This window comes from Terrapene carolina, unplaced genomic scaffold (assembly GCF_002925995.2).
Source record: "Terrapene carolina triunguis isolate 2854851 unplaced genomic scaffold, T_m_triunguis-2.0 Scaffold58, whole genome shotgun sequence".
Lineage (NCBI taxonomy): Eukaryota > Metazoa > Chordata > Testudines > Emydidae > Terrapene > Terrapene triunguis.
Window position 1 is genome coordinate 29,611,969 of NW_020664409.1, and position 13,489 is coordinate 29,625,457.

The 13,489-nt window shown below is 40.2% G+C and overlaps 1 protein-coding gene across 8 annotated transcripts in view; it reads right to left on the reverse strand.

Annotated features, from left to right (window-relative positions):
• Positions 1-585, reverse strand: part of PTPRM (protein tyrosine phosphatase receptor type M) — a 698,330-nt gene extending 697,745 nt beyond the window's left edge. For all 8 annotated transcript variants that reach the window (XM_026661212.1, XM_026661206.1, XM_026661202.1 and 5 more), the window contains exon 1: positions 195-585. In XM_026661212.1, the coding sequence (XP_026516997.1) occupies positions 195-342 (148 nt within the window). In that variant the 5' untranslated portion in view covers positions 343-585. The remainder of the gene's footprint in view (positions 1-194) is intronic.
• Between the last annotated feature and the right edge of the window lie 12,904 nt (positions 586-13,489).

Sequence of the window (13,489 nt, forward strand, 5' to 3'; positions counted from 1 at the left end):
CGGGGCACGAAGCGGCCGGTCTAACGGGACCGGTCGGCGCTGAGCTCCCCTCCTCCCCCTCTCTTGGTTCCCGGGGCTGGGCTCGCGTCCACCACCGCTCCTAGGCTCACACCCCGCGGGCAAACCAGCTCCCCACCACAGCCTCCCAGCCAGCGGGACACCGGGGGGGGGGGGCAAGGGGAGGCGCCTCTTACCTGTGAAGGGCTCCGCTCCAGCTGCCAGCAAAAGTCCAGCCCAAGTCAGCAGGCAAGTTCCAACTTTCCCCATGTCTCCCCCGCTCCGCGCGCGGCTCCGCGAGGTGCAAAGCCGCTGGGCGCTCGCAGGCGCCCCACTCCCACCCATCCGGCTCCCGGGGGCAGGCTGGAGCCGGGCGGGGTGCGGCGGCGGGGAGGGGCTGGCTCTGGGGCGCTGTTTTCCTGTTTCGGGGGAAAGGGGGGTTGCAGAGCCGCCTCCCAGTCCTGCCGCTGCCCTCGCCTAGGAGTCCCGTCCCCGCCTCCTCCAGCCCGCCGCTCTCCGTCCTGTTGCGCAGCCCCAGCCTCGGCGCCCAGCGCTTCGCTCGCCTCCCTCTCTGCCTCGCGGTGCCCCCGGCAGGCGGGCTAAAGACAGCGCTGAAGTCACGCCCAGCCGCCAGCACCGCCGCCGTCGCCGCCTGGCCCCCGCTAGAGGGCGAGTGCCGCCCGGGCTGCAGCTCCGGGGCTGGGCGGCGAGCTGAGCGGCTGCAGGGGGGAGAGGAAAACGCGTGGGGGTTTCCCCCTTCCCCAAAGCCGGGGTGGGTGCTGTGCGCCTGGGTGCCCGGCAGGAAGGCTTGAAAAGTTCTCCTCAGCTAGGGGATTGGGAAGCCCGCGGTTCAGCACGGCCCCAAACCCTCGTTAACTTGCTCCTCGGCTGCCACTCGCCAGGGCAGCCGCGGCCCCGTCCAGGGAAAAGTGCGGAGAGGTTCGTTCCTCTTAACGCCCCAGCGGAAAACAGATGCGAATGATTAATACAGCGTAACACACCACGAGCCGGGGACACATCCCACACAGTAGTTAATCCGCACTCCCTTGCAGTGCTGCGCAGTTTCTTTGAAGCTCTGGCCCTTTGACAGCTGAGCCAGTCTCCACCTTCCCCACATGCACTGGCCTGGTGTTATTCCGAGGCACCAAAAGCCCGGGGGGAGGGGGAGAAGCGACCACAACTAGTGGGTTTTTTTAAAACGGAGATCCTGGCAGCAGGAAAAATTGGTTCCAGGCCACTCATTTTTATGTAAAAACAGGAAAACTGCAAATGTGGATGCCAGCCTTTAAGTACAGCAAAGAGTCCTTCTCAAAAAGAAATTAAAACGTCTTAAATATGTTTCCATGTACTAAAATGCCAGACTGTAAACATTTTTTTTTAAATGTAGGCTGCTGCTAAAACTCTAATCCTACAACCATTTCTGCAGCTGCTTTACTTTAGCGGGTATTATTATTAATATTTAAATGACCATCGCACCTAGAAACCCTAGTCATGGACCAGTATCATGAGCGATGCTGTACAAAACACAGCAGAAAAAGACCATTCTTGCCCCTAGGAGCTAAGTTTCATTAACTTCAATGTGACTACGGATGAGAGTAAAATTAAGCATGTGCTTGCTTAAGTGTTTGCAAGATTGGGTACTATTAAAAGTGAAATAATTTTTAAAATTCAATTTACCGGTCACTATTCATTCTCTATTTCTTGCATATCTCTCAGCTTTGACAATTAAAATCTGGTTATTTTGTTTATAGTCAGTTTCACTTTCCCTGATGTATTATTTAGGTTTCAAACATTGCACAGGAGATGTTTGATTAAATACAAATGTTTTTAAATGTTTTTTTATTGTGGAAACATGTTTATTGGTCCTAGTTTTTATAGAAGCTTTATTTTTATACAAAATTTAAATGTGCCAAATTTAAATTCACACAGATTCTTTAAGGTTCCACGGTTACGCATTAAAAAGTCAAAAAATGCCACAAATGTTTGCTGGCTAAACCTATATGTATAATTTTATTCACACTTAGACTTGATTTCACTGTCACTTACATGCAAATTAGCAGGGTTGGCCCTGATTGCAGATGAAGCCTTAATTCTGTCCCCTTGTGTATTGCAGGTTACAATATATTTTAGTTACATGTTCATGTAATATTGACTATATTATACAGTTTTGTCTACAAGTTTGTGTAGTTGTGCTACCTTGCATTTTTCCCATTTTCTTATACATAAACTAATTTAATTGTCACAATTAATGGATCAGTATATCGTTATTGACAAATTCCTTGTCCAATACATTCCCTAGGTAGCATTTAAGATTTTAGGGGAAGAGGCAGTTAACTGAAAAACTGTCACAAGGCAGCAGAATAACATTAATTGTATCCAGTTCCTGGCATGTGAGTGTTTAACTGAATTCTGAGTGTTTTCTTCACTTATTTGTATGGAATTTCCTAGCTTTTAAAAAATAAGACAGTTCATTCCTGAAAACTTTGATGTTTGGCTGGTTCTGAGCAAATTGGCAATAGCACATGTAGCTTCTATAATTTGGACTATTTGTCTAGACACCACTGTTCTTCTCACCCACCTGTCCTACTTAGTTTAGGAGTTGTGCAAAAAAGATCCTGTCTGTTCTGAGCTCCAAAAGCTACACAGCTCTAACATCATAAACCCCAAAGGAAAGGCTTCTTTTGAAAATGTTGGCCTTGTTTCCATATGTATTTTGATTTGTGTATATAGCTATTGAAAACAACAAGACATTTCTATGTAAAGAAGTTCTTAAAGTTAAATTCACTCAAGATGCATTTGCTATCAACCGAATCACTAGAATCCAGGAAATCACCTGTTAATCCAATCTCTCATCTACACTGACCTAAATTTGCATTCATCACCACTTTAATTTCATAATACTCAAGCACACTTATACGCCTCCTTTCTACAGCAAACTCCCTGTCTGGGTGGATAAAAATTGACTTTTTTTATATATCAATCTTTTAAATTTAAACTGGACTTTTAAAATTTCAATTAAGTACATTGTGTTTTTTTAAATTAAATTGGAAACTGTGACAACCTATGCTAAGGGTAAAACTTACTAACATTTATTAAAAATCATTTAAATAAATAAAAACAATAATATGCTGCATCAATGAGTCCCCCTCAAATGGTAATGAATTAAAGGGTGCTGTTTTTTACATACAGTTACATACAGAACGAGAGAAACCTTATCTTTTGAAGTCTACTCAACCTTTATAAATGTCACAATGTCATATACTGCATTAATTATATTATTCTCACTCTATACAGTGGAGCAAATGCTGGTATTTACATTTTTTTCCAAATGTAGTTACTTTCATTTTCTGTTGTGCAGAAAAGATTTTGTCTTAATTATTTTGGGGTTCAGTTTAGCTAACAGGTGAAGTTCAAATTACTCACTCATTTGGACTAGTTCGAACTCAAGAAACCAATGAGGAAACAAGTGTGGAAGTTTGTTTTTCTCTTCCAAGCACCAAATTAAAACCAGGTGGGAAAATATGAGATCTACTAATTCCAAAATTCTGAAGGACATGGGGCCAGATTTTCAAAGGTATTTAGGCAACTAAAAATGCAGATAGGTGGTCGGTGGGATTTTCAAAAGCCCTGTAACAGTCTAGGCACATAACTCCCATTGATTTCAATGTGATTTAGATACTTAAGCAGGTTAGGGCCTAGTGGTATTTTCAGAATTGCCAATCTTCATCTTTAGGCACCAAAATACCTTTGAAAATCTGGCCCATGTTGACCAGAAATAATGTGTTATTTCACTAACTGCAGTTAATATTTCATTTGTTTAATATATCAGTTAATTTTAAATGAAAAATAGGTTTTAATAAGAGAAAAAATATGTATCCAGGACATTTAAGATTATTTTATTGGTTAAATAAAACTATTTGTAATAAATTTTGTACATTTTTAATTTTCATTCTAGTTTTCATCCAGATGCAGCTTGATACCAATCATGATTTTTAAAAAGCATCTAGTAAATAAGAAATGTACCATTCACCATTTTCTAACATAAAAATGTAAAAACTAAAAAACTTAATACATTTATGTTAAGCTATATAATTGCTTAAATAAATATGTATAGATACAGCCTATCCTCCTGGTTTGCAAAAAGAAGTATCAAATTTGGTGTAAATGCTATATTTGGTTGCAAACCAGCATGTTCTAATGGTTATACCACCAAAAAGACTAAATTGTCTTTTGGAAAATAACTTAAAAGTACAAATGCAAAACAAGATCAAATCAGTTATTTAAATCAAGGTTTCCTGCTTGCATGATTAAAATCAATTATTTAAATCAATCCACCCTGCTCCCTTTCAGTTCCAACACATGACCAACCAAAATCAAACTCAGATACACCATCTTAACTCTGACCTCACCCTAGTCATATGCAAATTACACACAATTAACCTAACAGCAAATAAAATCATAGTGATGTAAGACTGGAACGGATCTTGACAGGTAATCTAGTCCACTTCCCTGCAGTAAGGCAGGGCTAAGTATTATCTAAACCATACCTGACAGGTGTTTGTTTAACCTGTTCTTAAAAGCTTCCAGTGACTGAGATTCCACAACCTCCCTAGATAGATTGCTCTAGTGCTTAACTACCCTTACACTTAGGAAGTTTATCCTAATATCTAACCTAAATCTCCCTTGTTGCAATTTAAGCCTGTTACTTCTTGTCCTGAACTCAGTGGTTAAGGAGAACAATTTATCACCCTCCTCTTTATAACAACTTTTTATATACTTGAAGATTGTTATCATGTTCCCCTCAGTCTTCACTTCTCCAGACTAAACACATCCATTATTTCAATCTTTCCTTGTAGATTATGTTTTCTAGACCTGAAATCATTTTTGTTGCTCCCCTCTGGACTTTCTCCAATTTGTCCATATCTTTTCCGAAGTGTGGTGCCCAAAACTGGACACAATACTCCAGTTGAGGCCTTATCAGTGCTGAGTAGAGTGGAAGAATTACACCTCATGTCTTGTGTGATGCTGTATGGAATATGGATGACCATTTATATTATTAATACCAATATGATAAAATTGCAGTAAATCGTGCTAGGTATGCCATATAAGGTGTCAGTGAAATGTTATGATTTGCAAGTATGATAATCTTGTTTATATGTTTGTATTAGCTTTGTATTGTGAGTTATAGATATGTATAATATATCTGTATTTCAAAACTTGTGCTGGGTTGCTGGGTGACACCCCCACACAGATTGGCATCAACACTGCCTAGCCTGTTTGATGAAGGGTCATCAGCTGTACAATGAACCTCTTGAAAAGAGCCAGGGGATACACCTTATGAGTCAGCAAGATATGTAGGGACATGCCTATGGACAGAACTCTAAGGCTTTTCCATGCCTTGTGCTGTGAAGCTTGTGTTTGGGACAAAGGAAGTACAAGCCACATGGCAACGGATAGAAAACGGAAGCTGCATCTTCTCCATTTTGTCTTCATTCCTGCTTCTGGAGTAACTTTTGTACAAATGAAGCAATGAACAAAGGACTGAATGACCCATCCAAGCTTTGGATTTGTTCCAGAGGGACTTTCAAGCCTGTGAACTCACCAATACTGTTAAGAACCTGATATATGGACTTCGAAGTCTCTGTATGTATATGACTGCTTTACCATTTAACAATTCTCATTCTTTCTTTATAATAAACCTTTCATTTGAGACATTAAAGGATTGGCTGGCAGCATGGTATTTTGGGTAACATCCAAACTAATATTGACCTGGTAACGTGGCTGACACTTTGGGGTCAGAAGAACATTTTGTATATGTGAGCAGAGTTTTTAAATAACTTCTCACTGTACTGGACCTATGTGCTGATTTGGAGCCAGAGAACTGGAATGCAATAAAGGGGGCTGTGAGATTTCTTTTTTCAGCTTCTTGATAACCAGTGTGAGGGATCTGAAGCACAGTTTGTGACTGGTTGGTGAGTTTAACTTCAGTGTTAGCCACCAGTTTTGGGAATATCTGCTCTCCTTTTTGCAGCCTGCCCTGACCTTGGCATTTTCAGTGAGGGTTGCTCCAGGCATACCAGGTCACATCTTGCTTGCAATACCCCTGCTAATATATCTCAGAATGATGTTCACTTTTTTTTGCAACAGTATTACATTGTTGACTCATTTAGTTTGTGATCCATTATAACCCCCAGATTTTTTTCTGCAGTACTCCTTCCTAGGCAGTCATTTCCTATTTTGTATTCGTGCAATTGATTACTCCTTCCTAAGTGTAGTACTTTATATTTGTCCTTATTGAATTTCATCTAATTTATTTCAGGCCATTTCTCGTATGTCTACAGGTAATTTCTCTCAGTCTAGCTGAGGTCTGAAATAGTTATGGACTTCAGTACTGGGACCAGTACTGTTCAACATATTCATAAATTATCTGGAAAAAGGAGTAAACAGTGAGGTGGCAAAATTAGCAGATGATACAAAACTACTCAAGATAGTTAAGTCGAAAGCAGACTGCAAAGAGTTACAAAGGGATCTCACAAAACTGGGTGACAGGGCAACAAAGTGGCAAATGAAATTCAATGTTGATAAATGCAAAGCATTGCACATTGTAAAACATAATCCCAAATATAAAATGATGGGATCTAAATTAGCTGTTAGCACTCAAGAAAGAGATCCTGGAGCCATTGTGGACAGTTCTCTGAAAACATCCACTCAATGTGCAGCCGCAGTCAAAAAAGCTAACAATATTGGGAAAGGGGTAGTTGTCAAGACAGAAAATATCATATTGCCTCTATATAAATCCATGGAACACCCACATATTGAATACTGCGTGCAGATGTGGTCACCCCATCTCAAAAAAGATATATTGGAATTGGAAAAGGTACAGACAAGGGCAACAAAAATTATTAGCGGTATAGAACAGCTTCCATATGAGAAAAGATTAATAAGACTGGGACTTTACAGGTTGGAAAAGAGATGACTACCGAGAGATATGATAGAGGTCTATGAAATCATCACTGGTGTGGAGAAAGTAAATAAGGAAGTAGGGTGACCAGACAGCAAGTGTGAAAAATCGGGACAGAGGTTGGGGGGGTAATAGGAGCCTATATAAGAAAAAGCCCCAAATATCAGGACTGTCCCTATAAAATTGGGAAATCTGGTCACCCTATAAGGAAGTGTTATTTACTCCTTCTCATAACACAAGGACTGGCGTCACCAAATGAAATTAATAGGTAGCAGGTTTAAAAACGAACAGAAGGAAGGATTTCTTCACACAACACTGAGTCAACCTGTGGAACTCTTTGGCTGAGGATGTGAAGGTGAAGACTATAACAGAGTTCAAAAAAAGAACTAGATAAGTTAATGGAGGATAGGTCCATCAATCGCTATTAGCCAGAATGGGCAGGGATGGTGTCCCTAACCTCTGTTTCCTGAAGCTGGGAATGGGCTTGATGATTACCTGTTCTGTTCATTCCCTCTGAAGCACCTAGCATTGGCCACTGTCGGAAGACAGAATACTGGGTTAGATGAACCATTGGTCTGACGCAGTATGACCATTCTTATGAGATGTGTTTGATAATGTAATGCTTGGGGTTGGGTTAAAGCGCCTTGAAGATGATGAGAATAACTGACACCCTTGTTTCAGGATAAATGTAAGAAACAAGCTCTTTTATGGAATAGATTTTTTAAACAACAGTTTTCTGTCCCACAAACAGGAAAAGTTAGATACAAACATAAAATACTCTTGCTGGAAGGTTGTAATGTAACACGGCTTTACTTCTTACAATTCAGAATGATATCACATAGGCACCTAAAACACACACACACACACACACACACACACACACACACACACACACACAAAAACACAGAGAGAGAAAAAGCAGGATGCTCCCTAAGACAGTGAGGTAAAGTTCATCCCTACTTATTCTAGGCCAGTGGTGGGCAAACTGAGGCCCACGGGCCACAGTTTTCCCACCACTGCTCTAGGCTGTCTGTGTAAAGACTGATTCTGCTACTAGGGTTAGGCCCAGATTGCACACTTCCCTACAGACCCCAATAGACTGCAAGCAGGAGCAAGAAACCCCCTGAAATTTAATGTGACAGTTTGTAATTTATTTTAAAACAGATTTCAATACAGCATATATAGGAGTTGCTGCCCAAAAAACACAGGCCAAGCAGGTTACTGGCTATTGATTGTTGAAAGGGTCTGCATGTGTGTGTAGTAGATGCAGATAGACAGAGAAGGCAGCAAGCAGGGCCGGCTCCAGGCATCAGCTGAGCAAGCTGGTGCTTGGGGCGGCAGATTGTTCGAGGCGGCATTCTGCCCAATCCTAGGGCGGCATGGCCGCTTTTTTTTTTAGTTGTTGTTCCGCTCTGGCCGCCCTGTAGGGGGCAGCGGCACGGAGAACCAGAGTGCCCTGCAGGGCAGTCCTCTTCCTTCCCTCCCCGCCGACCGGGCCGGCTCTGCCGTTCTGGCCGCCCCGTTTTTTGTTTTTTTTTTTGCTTGGGGCGGCCAAAAAGCCAGAGCCGGCCCTGGCAGCAAGGAAATGCCAGATATGGCCACAGAAGCATTGGTAGTGTGATCATGAGCAAAAGCTAATAGAGAAAGCTACTGGCTAAAAGGGGGCTTGGAACAGTCAGCAAAGAAAATGTCTCCTGCTTTTTGAATCCTAATATGTTCAGGGAAACAGGACTTGAACATTTCTTGTAAATAAACACGATTGCATCAAAGAAATACCTGATTTCATCATCAGTTGCTACTCCTAACAGAAACAACCCACAAAACCCTGAATTTTAGCTAACTGCTTGAGTCAACTCAAAAGGGGTAACAGTAATATGTTGCTTGGATGGTAAGGAATGCAAGATGAGATTAAGGTGAATGGGAATGTTGACTTAACTGTTGATTTCCTAGATTCTAATTATGTTGACAGGAAATGCAGCTGAGCAATCCTAAATGCAAGTTTTTTGTTTTATTTTTAAATGTAGGAATATATAGATTCATAGACTGTGGACTGGAAGGGACCTTGAGAGGTCATCGAGTCCAGTCCCCCGCCCTCATAAGAGAGAACTTAAAGAAAAATAAAGATTTTTCTTTTTAAAGGGTTAGTTTGAAAGAATAGAGCAAGTTATTAAAGAAAAGAAAGATTTTTGGTTAAGTTTAGTAACAAGAGGTGTTTTTAAATGTCTAGTTTGGTATGTTATTAAAGAATAAAAATTTTGAGATAAATTTAAAAGATAAAACAAATACACGTGAAAGTTATATTAAATGTTGTAAAGGAATAAACACTTTAAAACACAAGCCTGTATGAAGACATATCCCTTCATTTAGCACTTTTACACATGCGTTTCAATAAAAAATTAGCACGCAGAAACCATCCCAGGGTTAAAAGCATGGACAAACTCTTTATAAACATAATTTATAGTGATAAAAAAGTTTCCCCCCTATGTTTTAGACTAACATTGGTCATTTTTTAATGAGGACAATTTGAAGCAGCATTCTTTTGCAGCAAAGCCACTGTTAGCAAAAACAGCATCTGTGAGGCAGTGGGGCAGAGATAGCATTTACCTCCCAGCCCTGTCTCGCCCCCATTCCAAAGTCCCCGCCCCAACTCCGCCCTCTCCTTGCGCCTATTCCGACTCCTTCCCCAAATCCCCACCCTGGCCTCGCCTCTTCCCTGCCTCCTCCCCTTAGTGTGCCACGTTCCTGGTCCTCCCTCTCCCTCCTGGAGCTTGCTACGCTGTTTGGCAGCGGCCAGGCGGGAAGCGCTGGGAGGTAGGCGGAGGAGTGGGGACACAGCGCACTCGTGGGGGGGGAAGGTGGAGGAGGAGATGGGGCGGGGTGAGAGGGGAGCTTGGCTGCCACTGGGTGCAAAGCACCCACTAATTTTTCCCTGTGGGTGCTCCAGCCCCGGAACACCCACGTAGTCGGAGCCTATGAATGGAGGGATGTTTCTTCAGATAGGCTTGTCTTTGAAAGCGGTCTTCTTTTCTAATCCAGTAACTTAAAAAGGCTGCTTCAAATTGTCCTCACTAAAAAATAACCAATGTTAGCAAAAGCATAGGTGAAAAAAAAATTATTACTATAAATTACTTTGATAAACTGGTTGTCTGTGATTTTAACCCTGGGGTGTTTCTGCATGCTCATTTTTTATTAAAACAACTATAATAAAAGGCTGTTTCTTCAAATAGGCTTGTCTTTTCAAGTGATTATAAAAATAGAGCTTTATTCCTTTACAAAACGTAATATAACTTTTACGTGCTTTTGTTCAAAAGTTTAAAAAGAAAAACTTCTTATCTCTACATTCTGGACATCTAACAGCCTTCTTTATCTCTAATTCACGGACTAACAACGCTGCTTTGGCTGCAGCTTCAAATTGTCCTCACCAAAAGCACAGGGAAAAACTTTTAAAAACTGTTTGTTACTAAGGGTTTATGGTTTTAACCTTTATTAAAGCATCTGTGTAAAAGTGCTACATGGCAAGAAAGATGCTTGAGGTCTGTTTTTTTTTTAGATAAGAATAAGGCAGTTAAAGGGGACGGGGCGAGTGACAGGAGGGGAAGGGGATGGCTCTTATTTACAAATCTTGGGACTATAGGATTGGTTCAGGAAAATGTATTCTATGACGCAGCTGTAGAACAGCATCTGATTGGTCTGATCCAAAAGCGGAGATAACTAGGCAGAGGGGTTGTGAGCCTTGAGAGCTCCCTCTTTCCCCAGGAACAGTCACACGGGTAAGATCTCTCTCTCTCTCTCTCTCTCTGATTCAATCATGTGCTGCCTATCTTTGCCTTTTGCAAAGGGGCTTTCTTTTCCCTTTTCCTGCCATGTTCTCTCTTTTAACTTATTGTTATATGTTTCTCTTTTATTTAACTCTTTTTAAATGCTCTTTTCTTAATTTACCCTTATATTTAATATTTTAAATGCTTTTCTATTAACCTTCCTTTATATTTTTACCATCTGCTTACTAAACAGTCTCTGCTTTATAAAATTTCCTTTTTTGCCATGTGTGTTCTTTTAACCTATCTTTATATTTTTCTTTTATTTAATATTTTGAAATGCTCTTTTCTAACCTACCCTTATATTTAATACACCTTTTACATTTATCTCAACATTTTTTATTCTTTAATAACATGCCAAACTAGTCCTTTAAAAACACCTCTCCTTACTAAACCTAACCAAAAATCTCTCTTTTCTTTAATAACTTGCCTCTATTCTTTCAAACTAACTCTTTAAAAAGAAAAATCTTTATTTTTCTTTAAGTTCTCTCTTTCTATTCTTTAATAACATGCCAAACTAGGCCTTTAAAATCATCTCTCCTTACTAAACCTAACCAAAGCTTTCTTTTTTTTAAAAAACCCCTCCTTTCCTTTAAGCTCCCTCACTCTATTCTTTCAACCTTTTTCTCTAAACAATCAAGTGTATCAAAGCACAAGAATGCAACATACCCCCTATTCAAACACAGAAATAATACAAATAAAATTAAAAATGGCCGATGGTGCCAAACCTCAACACCAACGGAAACGGGAATGGAGGGTGGGACATAAGCCCAAAATGGGGCATGGAAACCTGTCAAAAATACATGGTGATGAATACTATCGAGGTATATACTACTTACGGTCCAATTTCTCACAACAGTGCAGGAATAGAAACAGGTGCTTGATACTAACAGGAAGGGGAGATTCCCAGGTTTCAGTGCGGGACACATGCTTATATTGTAAATATTTATCTTGAATATATTTATCTATACCCAATTGCAGTTTTCCTTTAAGGTGCTAAGGATACTCACATACAACTATCCTTTCTGTGCCACTGGCACAAGAACAAATAAACATATCTCAAATCCCATAAGACATCAAGGCCATCCCACATGATCATAGTGTGAAGTCACCCTTCCTATAAAGATATGAAGCTGGAACTCTTTGTTGCTCATGTTACAACACAAATAGAAAATTGGAGATTCTTATTCAAATATTGGAGGAAGGCCCAAACATTATGTTGGATCATCCCCCGGCCTTTTTTTGGTTCATGACAATGTTGATCAAGTGGTCAGGAGAGCAAGCTACAGGACTGTCTCCTGATCTTTTAGATCTGTGGCAGACAGCATCACATACACAGCCCTAAATTATTCTGCACACTGTGGGGCAAATAGGAGAGACTTCTTTTCATTATCATATCCCACCTTGTGTGACAATTGCTTTATGGAAGGGCAGTAATTGGTTGATTCTTAAGATGGTCCTACAGTGCAAAGTATGAAGAAGGAATGGGAAGGCAGGGGTCTAGAATAGCACTGGTAAACAGAGTATTCCCACTTCATTTTTTGCGGTTAGATGTTTAGTAGCAGCTGCATATACTGACATACCTTGATGGAAAAAAGGTCTAAATAGTACAGATTTTCATCCCATGTGTTACCATGATGCAGTGATAAAAATCCTAACCAACCCCAGATTAAGATTAGAGCTGGGCAAAATTTTTGGCCAAATCTTTTTTTCATCAAAAAATGCAGATTAAGCAACATCATAATGTTTCACAAATTCATGTCAGTTTTGCCTAATCGTTTTAGTCTATAAAAAAAGGCCTTAAAAACTGAAAAAATAAAAATAGTTTTGACATTTTTGAAATGGAATGTTTTGATGTTTAAATATTTCTTAAATTTTATTAAAAGAAAATTCAAAAACATTTAAAAACAAAGAAACATTTTGTTCAAACATTTTTGCTGTTTTCTTCAGAATTGCCAATAAACTGAAAAATCTGTTATTCACCCAGCTCATTTAAAATAAAATCCCAGTTATCCTAGAGGAATTGTACTCAAATTACATACATCCAGAGATGTAGTGAGTATGACTTCATATTTGTGAAGTGTTTTGATGATGAAGATGATGATTCAAATAAGTGCTCAGTATTTTGAATAAGCCTACTACTAGTAGTATCAAATATAGTGAAGTCTCTCTTTTTTGAAGGATTCTTAAAAATCATCTTCATCCTCAGGCCCTGTCTTTTTTCCTGTATGTGGAATGCTAGACTGAACACTTTTTGGAGTCCAAGGTCCCTCCTCGCTCATCTAAAAGAATCACTGCAGAGTGATGCAAGATGTTCCATCACCCACAAAGCCTGATCATATTTCCTGCTTATTGCTACCAGGGCCTGCTGGCATTGGAATTGTTCCAAAGTCTCTCACTTGGCTGTGCAGTGCTCAAACCACAGCAAGCTTTGCCAAATCTATTGAAATATTGTCATGTGCAACATGACTGGATGCCTTCTTGGTACCGATGATGATTTGTGCAAGCAAAATGAAAGACATAATTGTACCAAAGAGTCCTTTTCCTATTCACTCCCTCTTGATGGTATGTGAGCAGTGTGAGGGGTGGGGATGATAGGAACAAATCGGGTTTTAATTGTTTGTTTTTAATGAAAAACCAACCCCCTAAGAATGTTTTAGAAAAATCCTACTCGTCATTTCTTTACTTATTCTTAAACTATGTCTGGATCTTGAAG